We start from the raw sequence: 23,054 nt of genomic DNA, 5'->3' as shown, positions 1-23,054 counted from the left end.
AAAAATCGATGGCGGTGTCGGCAACGAAACTCTGATCGATTTTTTTTATTATTATTATTCGATTTCTTTTTCCTACTGTTAACCAAGGACTGCTAGTAGGATCCGTGCCGTGTATTAATTATGCAAAAATGTTCCACTCTGCTCAAAACCCATTTGTAAAAAGAAAGCAGATTGGCGACGGAGAGACACAGACGATGGAGAAAACAAGCACCGGCCGACGGTTTATGGTTGCCGACAGTTGAATTCCATCAAGGACGGATTGCTGTGGATGTCGCCGGAGTTGAGTTGACCCGTGCAAATTAGTCAGGCGTGTAATGTATTAGTGTTGGGAATGCGATCCGGAGGATTCCGCCGTTTGATTATCGGAGCTGAAACGCGCCAGAGTTGATGGGTCAGTCAATGAGCTTTGCCATTGAAGAAGCACACTTGGACTGTGTGATTTCCTTGGTTGGTTGTTGTTCGGATGCTCGCCGGACTTGAACTTGAGAACGCAGGAAATGGGTTTGATGAAGCTCTACACTTGGATCGAGTACACTGAAACAGCTTTCTTCATATCAGTTTGTTCTAAGGAGAGAAGATGAATGGACAACGTGTGATGATTTTGATGCCAAATTGAATTAATTTTTTGCCAGATGTATGCCACATGTATTCTGCCTAGTAAGTAGGTCAAACTGTTCTGTCTGAATATCACGACCCTTGAATGCATGGTCAATCCAATGATTATACGCAAACTCACTATATTGTAATTATGCCTATATAATTTAATTGGGTGTGTATTTCTAACCCTTTAGATTCAAAATTGAAAAGAATAGGAGAGAGAAGGGAATGGAGAGGATCCTCTCCATCATTGTTCTATGTACTTGTGAAGTTGGTTGGACTTGGAGTTTGTTTCAGCCGTTGGAGAAACGGGATTCCTGTTAACTGTTGTCCCTACTTTTGCAATGTCATGTTTTAATTTGCTCAACAATTATGAAACCATATTGTTGTGGAATAGAGGAGGAGAATGTTGAACATCTTTTGTTCACATTCTATTGATGTATGGAAATTGTCCCCTTTCAAAATTGATCTCTATGGGCGATTTTAATGCTTTCTTGTGTTTGGTCTTTCTTTTTGTTGGTGGTGCATTTGGAAAGCTCGAAATCGGAGAGCTTTTTGACTACGTCTTCATCTATTGTGAGCAAGGTGACTTCCCAGTTCTAGGCCGATGCATATGCCGTGCCCGACGTGGTGATTGGTAGGTTTCATCTCGACCGCTTGGTGGCAGCTTTGTCATTTTCAAACTGAAGGAGGAGCAGGAGGAGTTTTACTAGATAGCTTGGGCTCAATACCTCTCACAATTTTCTGACATCAAACAAAATTTTACGTCTGCAGTTGCCCAAAGTATCATCTTCCTTATTAATAGGAAAGATTTATGGGCTTATACGGAAGTACAACTCAAGATCCGATAACAATTAGTAACAAAGCCGGACTACAACTATTGCAATCAAGTGCACGACTACTACTATTTCAAGCTCACATTAATTTTCACATTTATGTAAAGAAATACTGAATTTTACTACATTATTGTTCAAAATCGCAACCAAAAAAAAAAACAAAAAACAGAAAGACGAATAGGACCATCAAAAAAATTAAGAAACAGCTAAACTGTTATTAAGAACATAAATCACAATAAATCATCCACAAGAAAGTTTCTCCTAAAGAGACGAGATCACCCAAGAACTGACATCCAGGCAGAGTCAAAGGAGAAAACTTAGCCATCATACTCCCTTTGACTAAACTTGTTCTCGGGATAAAATACAGCTACTACTCGATTCCCGCCAAATTTTATATCATTTAACCCTGTATGAGCTTTCGTGGCACTATCAAGATCTGCATACTCCAAAAACACCTAAAAGAAACAAGAAAATTTTCATTAGCATTTGCAGATCAAATTGTTCCATTAACAAATGAATAGCTAGTATTATGTTTATGCATGAACAAACTTTGAAATAATTTCAGATAGTCTAAGCTATATATAATTTCACCAGAAATTTAAACAATTGTTAGAATATTAAATTTAAAAAAAATATATATATATCCAATCTTCATTCAATACATTAACTATATATTTATCTGGTCAAAATCAACTTGGTATACCAGATACATGTATCTAATTTTAACATTAGAAGCAGACTAAGAGTTCATACTAACCTTTCCAACCCCTGGAGCCGGTTCACCGTTGGGATTTGGGCGTGGGATTACAACGTTCACTAAAGTACCTGCAAATTAAATACAATGAAAATTTGATATGCAAAAAATTTCTCAGAATAAACAGAGAATGAGTATCAGTTGAATATAGATAGAAGGTTATGGAGTCTTCTGTATTGAATGTATGTTAGGCCTGATTCTGTATAGCAGAATGTGGGACTACAATAGGCTGTAAAACAGAAAGATATGAAACTTAGAAAATCAATATGTGTGCAGATTTTCAGGTAAAAGAAGCAAATAAAAGAATAGATGGAACACCAGTTTGCTCAAAGTACTTACCGAATTTTCCACATTCCATTCTCATGTCTTCCACTATGTCTTCATAGTCCTCATCATCTTTGAGCTCATCCTCAGTGACCACTTGGGTTAAGCATAAAACCTTAGTGGCAAGTGAACCAGCTGGTTGTAACATGAGCCTCTGCAAAACAAAATGGTATTAAGAACTAACCAGCAGACCTTAACCAAACAACCAAATAGCATATAGCTAAATAGATAAATATACGAAAATGAATCCTACAGTTGGTTAAGCAAGTTTCAGAGTAAAATGGTGGAGACAAATAAATTCTCACACCTGAATTGCTATTTGTTGCTGTGCATGCAACAGTACACTATCTTGTTCAGGTTTAGGCTGGGTAGCGCCCTGGTTGGCACGCCTCACAGTAAGAGTTTTATCACCCATTTTAATCCCATTTAGAGCTGCACAAGCTATATCCTGGTAAATGCATAGCCTTTCGAGTTTCCTGTTTCTCTATCTTTCACTAAATCAAAGCCCCCGAAGGGGTCCAAACGACTCGAGCAGCTCCCTGGTCTGTGCTTCTGTGAAATAATAGGGGAGCCCACCCACAAAAATACGATCAGGACCCTCAAGCCCGCCAGCGGATCCTGGTGTTAGCCCAACAGCACCTAAGTTCAAACTGGGATTGGGTTGGCTCGGACCAAGTGTAGCAGCCAAAGAGGGATTGTAATCACTGGGCCTCCTGACCTTAACTGGTGCTCCCTGTACATATGAAAATTAAAGACAAACAGACAGTACAATGTACAAAGAATTGCAATTCCCATTAAAAATATTCACACAAGCAAAAAATCTATAAAGAACTAGTAATTAGATTTTTTAAAAAAAAGGTAAATAACTTAGCAAAATTTGTAAAATAAAAAATGACATGCATAGGGTTACTACCAGCAAAAAAATCTAGATATCTTGCAAGATAAAAAATAAATAAAAAGATTTCAGCACATGCAGAAGGCTTTTCCTATTTCTAACTGTGTCAAAATGATATCATACTTGAGATGCCAAAAAATGATAGGGAAAGGAAACTCAAGAAAAATAGCCCCCAAATACCTCAAAGATAATGCCATCTAGGGCAATGGCATTACTGGCTTCCTCAACAGATCTCATCTCCACAAAAGCAAATTTCTTCTCGTGGCTTATATAGACATTGACAACAGCATCCCCTGAATATTATAAAGGAGAGTATTACTACTGTCGATGAGAGGACCAGATTGACGTATGCTGAATTTCAGACTCGCTTTGATGACAAGTATTTTCCTATGTCAGTAAGATCAGCGATGAAGACTGAATTTCTGGATCTGCAACAGGAGGATATGACGGTGGCTGAGTATGAACAGAAGTTCATTAATTTGTCATTATTTGCACCAGAGGAGGTCAATACGGAAGAAAAGAAGAGAGACCGCTTTGTGAAGGGTTTGATATGGCCGATTAAAGTGGTGATCATAGGTAGTCCTGCATATACTACTTATATCCAGGTGGTTAATGCCGCCTTACAGCACTGCCAGATGAGGAGTGATTACCGGAAGTCTAAGGGAGATAAGCGGGCTAACCGAGACTACCAGACAGTGGAGAAAGGAAGCAGCAGTGGTACAAAGTCCAATGATCGGGGCAGATTTCAAGGACATCAACCTTGGAAGAAAAACAAAGGAAACCCAGATGTGCAGAGGGATGGAGTCCCTAATCAGGGTAGACAAGGTGGGGTACCTTAGACCGGACAGGAACAGTGGTCGGGAAATCAACAGAGAAGGCAGACAGGTCCTTTTACGGGACGTTGTTATCACTGTAGAGAAATTGGGCATCCGGCCAAGATGTGTCCCAAAGCTAAGCAGGGACAGTATGGGCAGCCGAGACCTAACCAGCCATTACCTCTACCGGCCCTACCGATGCCACGTGGGCAAGTTCAGAATTTTCCGGCACTTCCAGCACCACCATTTCCTCCGGGACAACCTCCACAGCAGTTGCATCACGGCAGAGTTTATAACTTCATGCCACATAATGCGCAGGCTCCTCAGGCTATTGAGGGTATGTTTTCTATACATGGTAGAACTGCTCGTATACTGTTTGACACTGGTACATCACATTCTTTTGTGTCTAGATCTTTTGTTATCTTATCTGGTATGACGACTCAGTTATGTGACCAACCTCTTAATATTTATACACCATTGGGAGTTGGCGCAATTTTACGAGAGTGTAGCGGTGATATCCTTATAGATATGGGCCGGCTTCGATTTCTTGCAAATTTGTTAGTGTTAGATATGCATTCGTATGATGTTATACTTGGGATGGACTGGTTATCTCAGTACCATGCTCAGGTTAACTGTTACGAAAAGTCTATTGTATTTGCTATACCAGGACAGGAGATGTATCTTCTTGTTGTACCACAACCTGATAGAGGGCCTAGCACTTATTTATTCGTTCTTGAGGAGGACTCACAGGAAGCGACTGCGGTATCTCTTGACAGCATCCCGGTAGTACAGGAATTCCAGGATGTATTCCAGGAAATTCCAGGCTTGCCACCGAGTCGAGAGATAGACTTCGTTATTGATTTAGCTCCAGGCACTACGCCTATTGCTAAGGCGCCGTACAGAATGGCACCAGTGGAGATGCGAGAGTTGAAAGATCAAATTCAGCAGTTGCTCAGCCAGGGATTTATTCGCAGGAGTACTTCACCATGGGGAGCACCAGTACTGTTTGTAAAGAAGAAGGATGGATCTCTTCGTCTTTGTATTGATTATAGAGAACTGAACAAGGTCACTGTTCGCAACAAGTACCCGTTGCCCAGAATTAATGACCTGTTTGATCAGTTGAAGGGAGCTACTTACTTCTCAAAGATCGATTTGAGGTCTGGTTATCATCAGCTACGAGTCAGAGAACAAGATGTTCCAAAGACAGCATTTCTCACAAGGTACGGATCTTATGAGTTTCGTGTTATGCCTTTCGGTTTAACGAACGCTCCAGCTGTCTTTATGGACTTGATGAATAGAGTATTCAGAGAGTACTTAGATCAGTTTGTCATTGTTTTCATTGATGATATTCTGGTTTACTCTAAGTCGGAGAAGGACCATGCCAGACATTTACGCACAGTGTTGCAGACACTTCGAGAACATCAGTTGTTTACGAAGTTTGAGAAGTGTGAATTTTGGCAGAAAGAGGTCAAATTTCTGGGTCATGTAGTGTCAGAAGAAGGGTTAACAGTAGATCCAGCCAAGGTTGCGGCCGTTATGGAGTGGGGACAGCCCACCTCATCGACAGAGATTCGCAGTTTTCTGGGATTGGCGGGGTATTATCGCAGGTTCATCCAGGGATTTTCCAAAATTGCGGGTCCACTTACTCATCTGACTAAGAAGAATGTACCATTTGTATGGGATGATTCTTGTCAGACTGCTTTTGCTGAATTGAAGAGTAAGTTAACTTCTGCACCTGTCTTAGCCACACCTCAGAGTGGAATCGAGTATTTAGTATTTACCGACGCTTCTCTGAAGGGTTTGGGTTGTGTGTTGATGCAAGAAGAGCGACCAGTTTCTTATGGGTCTAGGAAGCTTAAGCCTCATGAGCTTAATTACCCGACTCACGATCTAGAGCTCGCAGCAGTAGTTTTTGCCTTGCGTATTTGGAGGCATTATCTTTTGGGGGAGACTTTTCGATTGTTTAGCGATCATAAGAGTCTACAGTATTTGTTCACACAGAGGGAACTGAATATGAGACAGCGCAGATGGTTGGAGTTCGTGAAAGACTATCATTTCTCTATACAGTATCATCCAGGGAAAGCGAATGTTGTAGCAGACGCACTCAGCCGCCGACCCTATGTCAGCCTTTCAACTTTGTTTGCAACAGAGTGGGATGCTTTGAAGACTGTTGATGAGTTAGCAGACGCTTTTATGGCATGTGTGGTAGTAACTCCTTCTATCATTCATCAGGTCATTCAAGCGCAACTCTCAGATCAACAGTGTATTGATCGGGTTTCAGAGTTAGCCTCCGGAGATGTTCCTTTTTATTCTATAGAGACTGATGGAGGATTGAGGTACAAAGGACGTTTAATTGTGCCTTTAGCTAACAATTTGAGAAATGTTGTGATGAGAGAGACACACACTTCTCAGTTCTCTGTACATCCAGGGGGAGACAAGATGTATCAGGACATGAAACGCCAGTTTTGGTGGGCCGGCATGAAGAGAGACATAGCTATCTTTGTCTCTAAATGTAGCACTTGTCAGATGATTAAGATTGATCATCAGAGACCGCCAGGATCGTTACAGCCACTTCCCATACCAGAGTGGAAATGGGAGAGTATTTCCATGGACTTCATAAAGGGATTACCTACTTCACAGCAAAATCACAACTCTATTTGGGTCATTGTTGATAGATTGACCAAGTCCGCTCATTTTCTGCCTGTTCGTTCAAACTTTACGTCAGAACAGTATGCTAAGCTGTATATTGCAGAAATGGTGAAACTTCATGGCGTACCATTGTCCATCGTATCAGATAGAGATCCGAAGTTTGTATCAAGATTTTGGAGGAGCTTTCAGCAGGCTTTGGGTACAGAACTTTATCTTAGCACTGCTTATCATCCTCAAACAGATGGACAGACTGAGCGAGTTAATCAGATTTTAGAAGACATGTTGCGGGCATGTGTTCTTGATTTTAAGGGTAATTGGGAGGAATATTTGCCGCTGTCAGAGTTTGCTTATAACAATAGTTATCAGAAAACTATTGGTATGGCACCATTTGAGGCTTTGTATGGTAGACCGTGTAGGTCTCCTGTCTGTTGGCTTGGAGTTGGTGAGAACAGCTTTTTGGGTCCTGAATTTATTAAGGACACGTCAGAAAAGATCGCTATCATTAGGGATCGGATGCGTACAGCTCAAAGCAGACAGAAAAGTTATGCTGACCGTCGAACTCGTGTTTTGGAGTTTAAGGTTGGTGATCAGGTTTTGCTTAAGGCTTCTCCCATGAAGGGAGTAATGCGGTTTGGGTCAAAGGGTAAGTTATCGCCTCGTTTTGTGGGCCCTTTTATGATTACAGATCGGATTGGGGCAGTAGCTTATCGTCTGGCTCTACCAGATAATCTTCATAGGGTACATAATGTTTTTCATGTATCTATGCTGCGAAAATTTCTACGGGACGAAGATCGACATCAACACATTGATGTGGGTGAAATTGAGTTGCAACTCGATGCAACCTATTTGGAACAACCTTACTGTATGCTCGATCGTAGGAATCAGATACTGCGCACGAAGACTATTCCATTAGTACGTGTACAGTGGAGTTATCATAGTGCTACAGAGTCTACTTGGGAACGGGAAGATATTATCCGTGCCAGGTATCCAGAGCTTTTTAATACAGGTATGTAGTGAATTTCGGGAACGAAATTCCTTTATTAGGGGGGGAGAATGTAATACCCCGTAATTTTAAAGAGTGTATTTAAATTAATTTTGTGTTAGGTTAATCCTTTAATGTGTAGATTTATTCACCTTGTAATTATATATGTTAGATTAGTTAATTAATTTTATTTATTCGTGCATGTACTATTGATTTTATGTTTTATATAGTATAATGATTAGTTTTGATATTTTTATTGGTTATGTTTTAGATTAATTATTATTATTTAATTAAAGTATTTAATTTGTATTGAATAAAAATAATAATATAATAATTATATTTATAATTATAATAATTATAATAGTTTATTAATAATAATAATAATAATAATAATTATAATAAATAATAATAGTATTAAATCAATGTAATGATGAAGAAATTAAATCTTAGGATAGGATTTACCTTAGGACATCTTGCTTGACTTGGCTTGCTTGCCTTAAAGCCATATGGTTGGGAATGTGGTTACTTAAATACAAAAAAATAGATATTTGTAATATTTATATTATATAATTTGTATATAAATTAGCTAGCCTACCTTAGAAGGAAGAAAAGGGAGTTAGACACAAATTATAAATTTTAGTAAACCATTGTAAAAGTGTGGAAAGGAAGAGAAAGAAAGAAAGGAGCTTAGACCGGTGTAGGAAAAATTTACCCGACTACGCGCAACCGGCGGATTTATTTTAAATCCAAAAAGGAAAGTTATTATCTACTTTTCCCCTTTGAATTAATAAATTAATTGTTTAGTTTATTTGTATGCATAGAGCCAAGGTTAGTAGATTAATAAATTATAAATTTTATCTTATTAAATTAATGAAATTTTAATTATATAGGATGGTATATATTTATTTAATATCCTATGAAATTAATAATGGCCGAAAATAATTAAATAAGGCTTTAAGGATTTTTCTAGAATTTTCTAAATTTTTCCGGGGCTTTTCTGCAATTTCCGGCGACCTTCCGGCGAGTTTTCCGGTCGCCGACAATGGGGGAGATGACCGGAGTGATCCGGTGTGATGCGGCGCACCATAGGAGGGTATGCGCGCGCATCTGGACCATTAAACAGCAGCGATTGATCCGGTGCACCGCGGTCCATGTTACCGCGGTACACCCGGATCCGTGAGCGTTGGATGGAGGGAAGGTAGGTGGATTGATCCTGTGTGGCGCGCATGTAGGAAAGATGATGCAGCCAACCAACCGGAGGTCGCCGCGTCAGCAAGGAACCATTAGTGCGCGCGTGGCAGCGCGTGCGCGCGCGTGACTGATTCCAGACGCGCGTGGGAGCGCGTGCGCGAGCATGGAACTCTCCAAACGCGCGTGCAAGTGCGTGTGAGCTCGTGGGAGAGTGGGAAAGCTTGGCGGCGCGTGTGGGGAGCTCTGGGAGGCGCGTGGGGGCGCGTGAAGGGCCTCTGCAGCTGCTGGAAAAGTCCAGAATACCCCTAGGGACTGTTTTGTCATTACCAGGACCTTCACTATACATTTTGGGGCCTCGGGTTGGCATTTTTGGAATTAACGAGACATTATATTATTATTTTATTTCTCGTTAACTATTATAATGGTCCGATTAATATTTCTAAATATTAATTGTATCAATTAAAGGGCGAATCGCTAGTAAACGTATGTAATTAAGTTAAACGACTGTAAATGGTATTATTATTTTATTAAACTGTAATAAACCATTAATGTTAAGTTAATTAGTGCTTGATTTCATTCATATAAATGATCCATTATATATTATGGAATAGTTATACTGTTAATCGTATATAAACCATGATTATTATGCTGCGTGCATTTCAGGGAATAAATGGACTGTTTCAATTATGTCGCATTTATATTACATGGATGTGTTGCCATATAGAACCATGTGAGCGGGCTAATAAGTTTAGACTCATTTATACCTTATGCATTCGTTGCTATAGACAGATGTGTGGCTGTCGGGGTATGTGGTTCAATATTATTGGCATGTGTTGCCTAATTGACATGCTCAGTATGTTTAGTAATATTATTGGCATGTGTTGCCTAATTTATATGCTCAGTATATTCATCAGTACTTTGAGAGGTGTTATCACTGTGTAGTTCGTTATAGTCTGTGTTGTCAGTATCGTGCACCATGTATAATAGCTGATTTCCCGGGTAGGGAAAGACGACACTTAACCACCTAGTGTGAGTCTAAGTGATCACCGTCTATTCTGGTTGAGGTCATGTTATACAGTGGATGGTTCCCTTAGGATGTATACAGATATAGTACTCATCCGGATATAAATGATTAATTTATTTGATTCTCTGATTTGGGTCATAGTAGAGAGGACTTGCTCGTGGGGTTGACCCACCATTGTTGTTATTTCAGGATACTGTCAGTACCCGTTCCAAGGTTGAGGTTAGCAGTGAGGGACCACCATCCGAACTCATCTACTCTTACGATCCAGTTCAGGGTAGAAGTTTTATGTATTACTCCAGTTTCAGTTTTTATTTACTTTTGACGTTGAACTCTCAGGGTTATATTTAGGGATCCTTGAAGTTGTAATGGAGTACTGTATTAAATAAAGGATGGATGGATGTTGTATTATTTAGTGTTCCTTTCCTGTCTAAATTCTTTTGTTATCATCATTTTGTATTCCATGCTTGTATATTGCCAATTGTTTTTGATATCCCTCGTTTTTCATGTATAAGCCTGATCAATTTATGCGTGGAAAATGTGGGGGGTGTTACATTTTCATTTGCTAAAATGTTGCCTATAAAAGAAAGATAAAACACATGCACCACGAGATCCACCAGAAAGGTCACAGACATAAAACATCATCATTATTTTTACAGAAACTCCTACATTCATCACTATAATAGTAATTAGTGTAAATTACACTGACGCCACTGAGCTTTGCCCTTATTACACACGGCTGCTATATCTGCGGAAACCAATACATACACCCGCAACGGTTTGGGGAGTGATACCACCCCTCTTCCGTTAACTAGTTATTGGGACTATCACCTGACACCCTGTGAAATGAACTATTCAACCCCCTTGAATTGTTGAAAAGGCCTATTTAGACCTTAGATATATGTTGTAAAATTACCAAAATGCCCTATTAAAAGTTTTCTCAGGACAAATATACCCATTCACTCTTAGGCCAAAGCTTGAAATACAGTAGACAAGCGAAGCCGCGATTGCTTTAGTTTGGCATGAGGAGGAGAAGTGTTGCAGCTATGTTGTACATAGAGAGAGAGAGAGAGAGAGAGAGAGAGAGAGAGACCAAAGGATTAGTATTTAGATTAGAATGAAAACATATAAAGAAGCAACCAATGTCGTTACCAAATAATATTAACTTCCAAATCAACAATTTATATGAACAACACATCAAATATTTCCTGTCCAAAGAAAGTATTTCATCTTAGAAATTCCAACTCTAGGGAAACAAGCATTCGATGCATTGACACTTCAGTGAAATCCAAAAGCATTTTTCACATTAATTAATCCATTTATATCTATTGAAGATGGGAATTTTGAAATTTTCTTTGTATATTGATTTTCCAAATTGAACATCTATTGTGCCATCCACAAAAGAAATGATGGACCATTTTATTTTATTTTTTTACCTCAGATTCATACTAGAGTGGTAGAGCCACAATGATTTAATAAAACCTCCAACCTAAGCCCAAAGATCCCCTGACTTAGGAGAGGAAGTGTATATATACAAAACATTGTGAGATATCTGCCCAAAACCATCCAAAAGTCAGGTTGGGTTGGGTTTACAATCACACATGCCTAGCCATGCTAAAGGTTCAGAGGGGACCAAATTGAACCTGGCCTAGTTGCAACCATGTGAAAAAAGAAGCCTAATTTACAAATAGAGTTGGTTTTAGTTTTCCTGTGCACTAGCAAATAAAATGAACTGGGACCGTGGCATGGACCAATTCTTAAGATTCCCAGAGCCCCTTAATTCTCTTAACCAAAAATTATCTCATACTGATCAAGAAAACATACATAGGCAAAAGAAAGGCCGGTGTTTATGGCATATGTAGTAGAATTTTCTAAACAGAAGGCCAACAATCTAAACATATGAAAACAGGATGCAATAAACTTTTAAGAAAGGGAAGATTGTAGCAATTGTTTCTCAATTCTAGGTATATAACAACAAATCTGCTGCATGTATCTTCTTTTGGTAGGTAAGATATACACACAGACAAACTAGTTGAACCCTCAACCCACCACGTGGAAGGAGAAGGAGATACTAATTGAGCCGAAGACTCGGAAGTACACAGCTATAATATCATGAAAATTAAAGAAAAAAGCAGATGAAGCATGACCTTTGGGTTTGTGACAATGACTCCAAATGCACTGAAACTATCATACAGAAGTTTCTCATCCACATCCTGCACAAAATGTGTGGGAGTCAGTTTCAGAGTTGCAAGAGTTGAACTGTACAGGTATATAGCAGGAGTCTGTAATACATGTATGGATAGGATTGCTTGTCTGTAGTGTGACAGATTTTGGATATATACACACACACACACACACACACACACACTTATATACACACATACATAACATATGTTGAATCAAAGTGGATGTAGGTTTGAGCAAGTAGTTTCAAAAATCTACAATCTTACAGGGTCAAGATTGCCAACAAAAAGGTTGGCTCCAACAGCCAAGCTCTTTTTATCTTGGGACGCCTGGAACCAATAAAGAACCAAAAAAATATCATCAGATTTTTGCATTTAACCTATGCAGAGACTACTAAAATGGCGTGTTCAAATCATTAAGAGATCAGAATTAATGCACAAGAAAAATAAACTTCCACACCTTATTCACTCGTATGGGCTTCCCATAAAGTTTAATCATATTTAGAACTTTTATAGCCTGCATTATCAAAGGAAAAAAGATCATTAATCAAAACTAAAGGACTCACAGTAGGATTCATATCCCTAAATTCAACAAATAGACCGAACAACTAAACAAGTAGTTTAGCAAATATGGAAAGAATGGCTATCACCACAAGCAAAACTTACATAGTCGGCATCTTCTTCACTTTGGAATTCAATAAAGCCATATCCTTGATGAAGATTCATGACTCTATCCTTGGGGACATAAACATTAACTGGAAAAGAAAGGAGAAATATGAAAATCACACATTCTAGGAATTTCAAGGGCCTAGAACATTCAAATTCTTTTTCAATAACAATATTACAATTTCAAATTCTTGGGGGGCGTGAGCGTGAACATTGAAATTCTTTTCTAAAAAACATTTTAAGGAGTTGGTTGGTTACATATACACAACTAAGTGTAATTTACAAAAATTGAAAGTTATCATAGTATAAACTTTTCAAGAAACAATAAAGCAATTTTTGTGCACAAGAATATGTTTTAGAGAGAATACACTACCATGTCTTCAGATTTCATATAAACAGTAACAATCTTCTTTATGTTCACAATATCTCACACAAAGTGATAATCTACCTCCATACATTTGATTCTCTAAAATACTACTGGATAAAAAGCAATATACATAACAGCTTGATTGTCACAGAACAATATTATGAATTTGCATAAAAATAAAAAAAAAACCCATCTTAGCAAAGGTAAACAAACCCAAATCATCCAAATATTGCATATGCCATCCCTCTATACCCAGCTTCTACACTTCAATTTACCACTTCATTTTGCTTCTTTCTGTTACACAGAACTAAGTTACTCCAATACTGTGTAACATCCAAAAGCGGACCTCCTATACAACTATTTACAGAGTTAATGAGATTTGTAAGATTCATCTTTTTGTTTTACCATTTAAAGATGAACACTGGCTCACAAACAATGTTTAACATATAAAGGCAAATCTCAATCCAGCACACTGAGATGTTAGCTGTTAACCAACTTAATCCATAAATTTTGTCCCATCAGATATAAAATTTGACAACCAAACCAGTGACTAGCGGCAGAAAAAAATATGACTAAAAGAAATGAAGGATAAATCCTAGCCTAAGTTTGAGGTACGTTACAATTTGAAAAATTAAGGAAAGAGAGGTAGAAGGGAGCAAAGTGCCTGAATGGGGGCCATCTCATGTATATAGTCACTAGGTAGTAAGTATTAATAATAAATAAGGATCCATAGAACATGATGAATGTTAACCTTATTGATGTCCAACAATTTGAAAATACAGCCAAGTTCTCCAAGCATGCTTTATAGCATATCTTTATATGCATTTTAGCATTTTCCTTAAAATTATTAAACTGTGCTTTCAAAATGATGGAGAACTGGAACTTACCAACAGGGCCTGCTTGAACAAACAATTCCCACAGTAACTCTTCAGTTACCTACAGGCAGATAGACAACAAGAATTAGCCACATAAAAGTTAAACCAATCATAGAAAGATTTTTGGGAATCCTTAATGATAAAGCTATCTCATATCCCTTAAAAAAAATCCAACAAAAAAAAATGGAGTATCCTAGTGTTCAAGCAGGGTAAGTGAAAGTGCGGCTACTAGGAGATTAATTGATGCAAAGCGTGAAAAATACAAACTTGGAAAGAAGTTTAGTTATAATGTAAGTATTATGACAAAAATCCTATGGTACAATGCCCTGGTCACCTTAATCAATTCTGTTACCGGTTAGCCTATAGTTTAAAACTAAATTCCAAAAGAGTTGTTGCTGGGTTTGACCACATTTTTCTTATAGAAATTATGGCACTTTATTTCTAAATTTCCTGCAACCTAACACTTCCAAAATGAAGCCAACTTCAAGCTTTCCTCTTCAAACCATATATATTATTTCTCCTACTTTTTAAATACCTCAACTTCACAAGCTTTTTGATAACCTCTTTGCACAAGAGACCTAATTGTAGATGGTATAATCATAAGTTTACTAGTGGTGTTCTGCATAAAAAATGCACCAAGTGTATGTCAGTGTTGCTTTGTATGAGCAGTGACTCAGTAATATAGCAGCTTCTTTTTTTTTTTTTTTTTTTTTTTTTTTTTGCGTAATGAGAGCTGTAGAATAGTTTTTATCCATGAAGAAGGCATTCCATTAATGTTTCTGGTGGAGCTGATAGTTGAATTACCCTTATTACAAGAAGCAAGTAACTCGTGCTACACTTGACTACTTGAGCCATTTTACTTCAATTTTTCCTAATTTATTTAGTTCGCTATTATGTAGTTGCACCCCAATACCAGGGTTCAATTGAAATTAAACCTGGCAGAACAATGAAGGTAAAAAAAGAAGAAAAAAGAAAAGAAAAAGAGAGTGTATTAACCATTGTATGCCCTCCTGCTTACACGGGTGATGGGTGGAGAAGATTAAAGAAACCTTTATTTATAATCAAAATTTACGACTACATTTCAGTATACCATACCTTTGATATGAAAAAGGATATCCGGTAATCACAACCACTAGTAACTTATGCAACACAGAATGGCTTTATACTGTCAAGAAACAAAAGCATTGTTTATTAGAAAAATCATATTCTGCACAATATACACCCCCACAAATCGAAGCCAAAACATGGCACACAAAGTGACTGATTCACTCAATACTTTTATTTCTATTAAGTAAGAATGCATAAATCAGAGCCATACGCAAGCAGTTGGAACATTCACACAAATATCAAATCCATGCAAATTCAACAAGCACTCAATTTTAAATTATAACGGGTCCTAAATTTCACTATGAAGCATTCCATATGAACGATTAAGAACTCCAAAAGCACAAAAATATATGAAACATGGCTGACAACGCCAATTTACAACTTCAAATTTCACTAAAAAAAGAAATGGGCATGCAAATAGACTGTAGTTCTTATTTTATCTGAGTTTTGTTTTAGTTGGAAATTGAAAACTACGTTTTCAACATTGGTGTGTTGTATATACATATATACAATCCCTATGATAAAATTGCATGTGAGAAAAAAACTCAAATTTGTAAAAGAAGTTTTATAGAAAGAATAAAAAGAATAGCGAAATGAACTGAGGGAGGAAAAACCTGAGGATCGAGGTTGCCGACGTAGACGGTGGCTTCTTGGTCCCTTTCAGCAGAGTGTTGGCCGAGCAGGTTCGCTCCGACCCCCGGAGCTATTCGAGTCGTCATCGTCTTCTTCTCTCTCGCTCTCCTTCCAGACTCTTCGAGTCCACCTTCTATTTACAAGTATAAATGTACAATAATGAATTAATAATGTTTGTTTTCTTTTCTTTTGTTTTTGGCTTTTTTGTTTTTATTTTTAAGGAAAATAAAAGAAATGATGACATTCTTGAAGAAGAGTTAAAATAAAAGTAATTACTTTAACTAATTTATTATCATATTCATATATATTTTTATAAGGTTAATGCTATTTATATTATTATGAAAGTTTCAAAATTGTAAACCTTTCTCTTTAAATAATTTCACTATAAAAAGGATAGTAAAAATAATTAAATTATCCTTTAAAATCACTCCTTATCCTTTAGGAGTATTTTCTTTTCTCAATTAAAAACAAAATATTAGTTATCCCTTTTTTCTTTTATTTCGTTTGGAATAATACCTTGAGCTTATAAAGATTCTGTCATATCATTTACTAATATGGAAGAATAATGTATTGAATGCAGGAAAAATGATATTTACGCCCGATGGATTTACCCGATTTGTTAGGTAGATTCCTATGTAGCATCTAGCTAGCAAAAAGAATGGGCCCCAGTCTCTCTCTCTCTCTTCACCCATCTGCGATTTTCGCTCTAGTTTCGATTTTCTCTCTAGAAGACCGGGAATGCCAAATTTGGGGTGTCAAAAATCGATGGCGGTGTCGGCAACGAAACTCTGATCGATTTTTTTTATTATTATTATTCGATTTCTTTTTCCTACTGTTAACCAAGGACTGCTAGTAGGATCCGTGCCGTGTATTAATTATGCAAAAATGTTCCACTCTGCTCAAAACCCATTTGTAAAAAGAAAGCAGATTGGCGACGGAGAGACACAGACGATGGAGAAAACAAGCACCGGCCGACGGTTTATGGTTGCCGACAGTTGAATTCCATCAAGGACGGATTGCTGTGGATGTCGCCGGAGTTGAGTTGACCCGTGCAAATTAGTCAGGCGTGTAATGTATTAGTGTTGGGAATGCGATCCGGAGGATTCCGCCGTTTGATTATCGGAGCTGAAACGCGCCAGAGTTGATGGGTCAGTCAATGAGCTTTGCCATTGAAGAAGCACACTTGGACTGTGTGATTTCCTTGGTTGGTTGTTGTTCGGATGCTCGCCGGACTTGAACTTGAGAACGCAGGAAATGGGTTTGATGAAGCTCTGCACTTGGATCGAGTACACTGAAACAGCTTTCTTCATATCAGTTTGTTCCAAGGAGAGAAGATGAATGGACAACGTGTGATGATTTTGATGCCAAATTGAATTAATTTTTTGCCAGATGTATGCCACATGTATTCTGTCTAGTAAGTAGGTCAAACTGTTCTGTCTGAATATCACGACCCTTGAATGCATGGTCAATCCAATGATAAAAATATGTATTATACGCAAACTCACTATATTGTAATTATGCCTATATAATTTAATTGGGTGTGTATTTCTAACCCTTTAGATTCAAAATTGAAAAGAATAGGAGAGAGAAGGGAATGGAGAGGATCCTCTCCATCATTGTTCTATGTACTTGTGAAGTTGGTTGGACTTGGAGTTTGTTTCAGCCGTTGGAGAAACGGGATTCCTGTTAACTGTTGTCCCTACTTTTGCAATGTCATGTTTTAATTTGCTCAACAATTATGAAACCATATTGTTGTGGAATAGAGGAGGAGAATGTTGAACATCTTTTGTTCACATTCTATTGATGTATGGAAATTGTCCCCTTTCAAAATTGATCTCTATGGGCGATTTTAATGCTTTCTTGTGTTTGGTCTTTCTTTTTGTTGGTGGTGCATTTGGAAAGCTCGAAATCGGAGAGCTTTTTGACTACGTCTTCATCTATTGTGAGCAAGGTGACTTCCCAGTTCTAGGCCGATGCATATGCCGTGCCCGACGTGGTGATTGGTAGGTTTCATCTCGACCGCTTGGTGGCAGCTTTGTCATTTTCAAACTGAAGGAGGAGCAGGAGGAGTTTTACTAGATAGCTTGGGCTCAATACCTCTCACAATTTTCTGACATCAAACAAAATTTTACGTCTGCAGTTGCCCAAAGTATCATCTTCCTTATTAATAGGAAAGATTTATGGGCTTATACGGAAGTACAACTCAAGATCCGATAACAATTAGTAACAAAGCCGGACTACAACTATTGCAATCAAGTGCACGACTACTACTATTTCAAGCTCACATTAATTTTCACATTTATGTAAAGAAATACTGAATTTTACTACATTATTGTTCAAAATCGCAACCAAAAAAAAACAGAAAGACGAATAGGACCATCAAAAAAATTAAGAAACAGCTAAACTGTTATTAAGAACATAAATCACAATAAATCATCCACAAGAAAGTTTCTCCTAAAGAGACGAGATCACCCAAGGAACTGACATCCAGGCAGAGTCAAAGGAGAAAACTTAGCCATCATACTCCCTTTGACTAAACTTGTTCTCGGGATAAAATACAGCTACTACTCGATTCCCGCCAAATTTTATATCATTTAACCCTGTATGAGCTTTCGTGGCACTATCAAGATCTGCATACTCCAAAAACACCTAAAAGAAACAAGAAAATTTTCATTAGCATTTGCAGATCAAATTGTTCCATTAACAAATGAATAGCTAGTATTATGTTTATGCATGAACAAACTTTGAAATAATTTCAGATAGTCTAAGCTATATATAATTTCACCAGAAATTTAAACAATTGTTAGAATATTAAATTTAAAAAAAATATATATATATCCAATCTTCATTCAATACATTAACTATATATTTATCTGGTCAAAATCAACTTGGTATACCAGATACATGTATCTAATTTTAACATTAGAAGCAGACTAAGAGTTCATACTAACCTTTCCAACCCCTGGAGCCGGTTCACCGTTGGGATTTGGGCGTGGGATTACAACGTTCACTAAAGTACCTGCAAATTAAATACAATGAAAATTTGATATGCAAAAAATTTCTCAGAATAAACAGAGAATGAGTATCAGTTGAATATAGATAGAAGGTTATGGAGTCTTCTGTATTGAATGTATGTTAGGCCTGATTCTGTATAGCAGAATGTGGGACTACAATAGGCTGTAAAACAGAAAGATATGAAACTTAGAAAATCAATATGTGTGCAGATTTTCAGGTAAAAGAAGCAAATAAAAGAATAGATGGAACACCAGTTTGCTCAAAGTACTTACCGAATTTTCCACATTCCATTCTCATGTCTTCCACTATGTCTTCATAGTCCTCATCATCTTTGAGCTCATCCTCAGTGACCACTTGGGTTAAGCATAAAACCTTAGTGGCAAGTGAACCAGCTGGTTGTAACATGAGCCTCTGCAAAACAAAATGGTATTAAGAACTAACCAGCAGACCTTAACCAAACAACCAAATAGCATATAGCTAAATAGATAAATATACGAAAATGAATCCTACAGTTGGTTAAGCAAGTTTCAGAGTAAAATGGTGGAGACAAATAAATTCTCACACCTGAATTGCTATTTGTTGCTGTGCATGCAACAGTACACTATCTTGTTCAGGTTTAGGCTGGGTAGCGCCCTGGTTGGCACGCCTCACAGTAAGAGTTTTATCACCCATTTTAATCCCATTTAGAGCTGCACAAGCTATATCCTGGTAAATGCATAGCCTTTCGAGTTTCCTGTTTCTCTATCTTTCACTAAATCAAAGCCCCCGAAGGGGCCCAAACGACTCGAGCAGCTCCCTGGTCTGTGCTTCTGTGAAATAATAGGGGAGCCCACCCACAAAAATACGATCAGGACCCTCAAGCCCGCCAGCGGATCCTGGTGTTAGCCCAACAGCACCTAAGTTCAAACTGGGATTGGGTTGGCTCGGACCAAGTGTAGCAGCCAAAGAGGGATTGTAATCACTGGGCCTCCTGACCTTAACTGGTGCTCCCTGTACATATGAAAATAAAAATAAGAAATCACCACTTTCTGTTCTCAACCCAACAAAACAACATAACAAGTTTCTCTTCCCTTTTCAACTCTTTTGTTCTCATCTCTCACCATATAGGAGAAATTTCTTTTAAAAAAATTAAAAATTGTACAATCTTTTTTCCCTTCCGTCTTCTCTTCTTTATTTTCTTCCTTTCCATCTTTACTGCCCCTATGTTAAAGTGTGTGAAAGATCTGCTTCCATACAAGTATTTTAAACAGCTTTTGAACATTACAGAATGTACAAAGTAAAAAATCGGAGCAGTGTAGAAGATCATGCTGCAAAATAACCTGGAATTTCTGAATCAATAGGTTTTGACTAAAATTACATCCTTTCAATAAAAGAAAGAATAGGAAACAAAGATTCAATTTGATTCATGGATTTAATGAAGAAAAGAAAAGTAAAAGCATAATGAAAATGAAAGGGAGGAAGATGATAACAAAAACCAAATCTCTTATTTTTCATGAAATTATAAAATATGTCAAAAGACAAAGGAAAGAGAAAATGGAAAATAGTACGAAAGAAAATTTCAAAACTTACTTTCTTTTTCCGTCTTATTACTTCTACAATAACCAAAAAAGTGAAAGCAATTCAATTTGCATTTTATTGTTTTCTCCCTTACTAAAACCACAAAACAAGTGCACGTTGTGAGGAATAAAGACAATACTTAGATTCTCACTAGTGAAGATGTACACAATTCTGACAGGTGATGTGGACCAATAATAAATGAGTATGTCCTCTTTTAATTACCAAATCAGATTTGGTAATTGACTACCATATCTGATTTGATAAGTGAATATATAACCACCATTTTTTATTTGGTAATTAAAGATGATGTGCTCATGTGTTATTAGTCCAAATCAATAGTTAGGATAGTGTACATCCTCACTGGTGAGGATCTAAGTATTGTCCCAGAAATAATGTAGCAGAATCAGTAAGGCAAAGAGATAAACCTGTTCATTTGCGCTAGGAGGAAGCCCACCAACATATACCTGCCGAGCATGTCTAGTAGCCTGGAATTATAATATTTTAAGTAAAATGTTTTATCGTACAAACAAATAAAGTCAATCCCATCTTGACTCCCGGGGAAGAATTTCTTGAGTGAAAATTTTCTGTAAGACTACTCTGAGATGCCTTTGTAGCTATTGGTTCTACTACCGTAGTCACTCCCTAAGTAAGTAACCCCTTGTTCCACAAACGGAAACTTCAAAAATCGATGCACAGCGTAATTTGACCAATCCCATCCCCCAAAGCCTTATTTGTTGACTAAATACAGAGTGTAATAACTCATGTCACTGGTCTAGGTCTAGCTCCCATGGGGGCATTTTTAAGATTTGGTGAAGTCTCCACTTTTCGTTTCTCTTAGATTGCATCATGTCAAGAGAATTAAGACCGAAGAAAAAGGGGGGTTGACCTCACTGGCTCAGAAGCAAGGCTAGCACTAGGCTCACAACTCCCTCGAGCGTACTCTTGACACTTGTGATGAACCAAAGATTAGGACGAACAAAGCTGTCAGATCAAACCTGAGGGTTAGGCTTGTTGGAGATGTTACCGTTGATGTTAATAATGCTTACGTGCGACTATTAATAAGAAGTTCGACTGTTTCGAATTCTGCTCTTACTACCTTGCTTTTGTTAAAGAGCTGCGAGTCATTTACAACGCATTTTGGTGATTCATTTTCCTTTAAGCACTACGAGTGATTTCCAACTCATAATTGGACTTCAAAAATCACTTCTAATTAATTGACATGTATTTGCGTTTATAGATGGAATTCGAATCTCTGTGTACAACGCCAATAATCCTCTTTTTTATTTATCACGTTGAGGAAGATGCGAGTGAGTTCAAAGCATAAGCATGAACTAACAAAACAAAGCAAATATGGTCCAAAACAACGCGAGTCTCGCACACAGATGTTGATTCTCCGTTACACCTTTCACCCCTATAAACCCTGAAAGTTTTCCAGAAAAAAAGTCACCTACGTCACTCAGCTCGCGTGCAACCCTGCCCCGTTATGTTATGGAAGAATGGAGCTTATTTCCGGGCTGGTTATTCAAAGCCAGCAATAAGCTGTCGGATTTTGTCCCGCAACTAGAAGAAGATCGCTTCGGGGGTCACTAGTGCAGTCGGCCTAGAATGCCTCTGTTCTGTACTCAAATACGACTTTCAGATGAATGGGAATTAAGTAATAGTTCTTTGATTTGCAGAATCAGGCCTACGAGCTCTCTGTTTTATGGCATAGATCTATTGTGATACCCCCTAATTTTGGAACACGGATTGATCAAGTCCGCGCACAAAATCAAGGGATATCAAAACAATTTAAGTATTTAACAAGCACAGAATACAAAGATGAATAATAAAGAATAAATAAACCGCTGAAGAAAACTAATAAATAAATATTACTTAATGATTCTCCAACAATTACAATTCGGAAATCCCATAACTCAAGGACCCCTTAAAACATTATCCAATAATCCAATACTATTTAAAAGTACACAAGATGAATAGACGAATGACAGTCTCCCAGCTGCGGATCCTCAACCTCGAGACTGGAACCTCTAATAACCTGAAAAATAAATCGTGGGTTAAACCCTACGAGCAAGTTCACTCTACCAGGCCTCTGAAAACCAATAAGCAGATCATCTCTGATCAAAACCAAACCTAATAAAATTTTAACTTTAATAAAGCACGATATACATGTCTATATATAATTATATATACTATACTAATCACATCCATTAATAGGTTTATTAAATTTCCATACCTATTAAATAATTATTAAAATAATATTCATACCTAGACCAATCTACCATTTCATTTTATAAAAACTCCTTTGACCTTAATCCCATCCTAGTCAGTTGTCTAATCATTTAAACAACAAATTATAATAAAAGAAATACTCTATTTAATCCCAACCCGATAATGATTTTAATTGTTTAAATCACATATCCAAAATCCAAGTTTTGACAAATCATCCACGTCTTCCCCAATATTATTTTATTAATGTAAAATAATACACTAACCAGTAAGTACTAAACTATTCTCATTTAATAATATCTAACCCTAATCCAATCCATACATACAACAACCATAGATGATATTTTAATCATCTAACACA

At 37.5% G+C, this 23,054-nt stretch overlaps 3 protein-coding genes and 1 long non-coding RNA gene across 4 annotated transcripts; all 4 read right to left on the bottom strand.

Moving 5' to 3' along the window:
• Positions 1-1,499: 1,499 nt before the first annotated feature.
• On the bottom strand, positions 1,500-2,992 carry LOC132285188 (splicing factor U2af large subunit B-like). Its single transcript, XM_059787355.1, has 4 exons — positions 2,819-2,992; positions 2,527-2,665; positions 2,191-2,258; positions 1,500-1,888 (listed from the first exon to the last, which is right to left on the bottom strand). Exons 1-4 carry the CDS (start codon positions 2,924-2,926, stop codon positions 1,751-1,753), a joined length of 453 nt encoding a protein of 150 aa, XP_059643338.1. The 5' UTR covers positions 2,927-2,992; the 3' UTR covers positions 1,500-1,750.
• On the bottom strand, positions 2,982-4,708 carry LOC132285190 (splicing factor U2af large subunit B-like). The gene is made up of 2 exons (XM_059787356.1): positions 3,587-4,708; positions 2,982-3,244 (listed from the first exon to the last, which is right to left on the bottom strand). The coding sequence occupies exons 1-2, from the start codon at positions 3,641-3,643 to the stop codon at positions 3,011-3,013; spliced, it is 291 nt and encodes a 96-aa protein (XP_059643339.1). The 5' UTR covers positions 3,644-4,708; the 3' UTR covers positions 2,982-3,010.
• Positions 4,709-12,475: 7,767 nt separating this feature from the next.
• On the bottom strand, positions 12,476-16,326 carry LOC132285191 (uncharacterized). The gene is made up of 6 exons (XR_009472463.1): positions 15,877-16,326; positions 15,251-15,320; positions 14,168-14,216; positions 12,914-13,002; positions 12,708-12,764; positions 12,476-12,577 (listed from the first exon to the last, which is right to left on the bottom strand). It is a non-coding gene; the product is annotated as an uncharacterized LOC132285191 (long non-coding RNA).
• Positions 16,327-18,391: 2,065 nt separating this feature from the next.
• On the bottom strand, positions 18,392-19,789 carry LOC132285187 (splicing factor U2af large subunit B-like). The gene is made up of 4 exons (XM_059787354.1): positions 19,475-19,789; positions 19,183-19,321; positions 18,847-18,914; positions 18,392-18,544 (listed from the first exon to the last, which is right to left on the bottom strand). Exons 1-4 carry the CDS (start codon positions 19,580-19,582, stop codon positions 18,407-18,409), a joined length of 453 nt encoding a protein of 150 aa, XP_059643337.1. The 5' UTR covers positions 19,583-19,789; the 3' UTR covers positions 18,392-18,406.
• Between the last annotated feature and the right edge of the window lie 3,265 nt (positions 19,790-23,054).

This window comes from Cornus florida, unplaced genomic scaffold (assembly GCF_030987335.1).
Source record: "Cornus florida cultivar Cherokee Brave unplaced genomic scaffold, ASM3098733v1 CherokeeBrave_3.0.0_Hap2_Chr11, whole genome shotgun sequence".
Classification (NCBI taxonomy): domain Eukaryota; kingdom Viridiplantae; phylum Streptophyta; class Magnoliopsida; order Cornales; family Cornaceae; genus Cornus; species Cornus florida.
Note: the sequence above shows the minus strand (reverse complement) of the source record. Positions and strands in the feature narration are given on the sequence as shown.

Bases quoted from the DNA above. Each gene is read 5' to 3' on its own strand.
- LOC132285188 (XM_059787355.1), bottom strand. From the start codon at position 2,926: ATGGGTGATAAAACTCTTACTGTGAGGCGTGCCAACCAGGGCGCTACC. The intron at 2,666-2,818 runs GTGTGAGAATTT...TTTGTTTTGCAG, and splicing joins AGCAACAAATAGCAATTCAG to AGGCTCATGTTACAACCAGC. The intron at 2,259-2,526 runs GTAAGTACTTTG...TTTAATTTGCAG, and splicing joins AATGGAATGTGGAAAATTCG to GTACTTTAGTGAACGTTGTA.
- LOC132285190 (XM_059787356.1), bottom strand. From the start codon at position 3,643: ATGAGATCTGTTGAGGAAGCCAGTAATGCCATTGCCCTAGATGGCATT. The intron at 3,245-3,586 runs GTATTTGGGGGC...TCATATGTACAG, and splicing joins TAGATGGCATTATCTTTGAG to GGAGCACCAGTTAAGGTCAG.
- LOC132285187 (XM_059787354.1), bottom strand. From the start codon at position 19,582: ATGGGTGATAAAACTCTTACTGTGAGGCGTGCCAACCAGGGCGCTACC. The intron at 19,322-19,474 runs GTGTGAGAATTT...TTTGTTTTGCAG, and splicing joins AGCAACAAATAGCAATTCAG to AGGCTCATGTTACAACCAGC. The intron at 18,915-19,182 runs GTAAGTACTTTG...TTTAATTTGCAG, and splicing joins AATGGAATGTGGAAAATTCG to GTACTTTAGTGAACGTTGTA.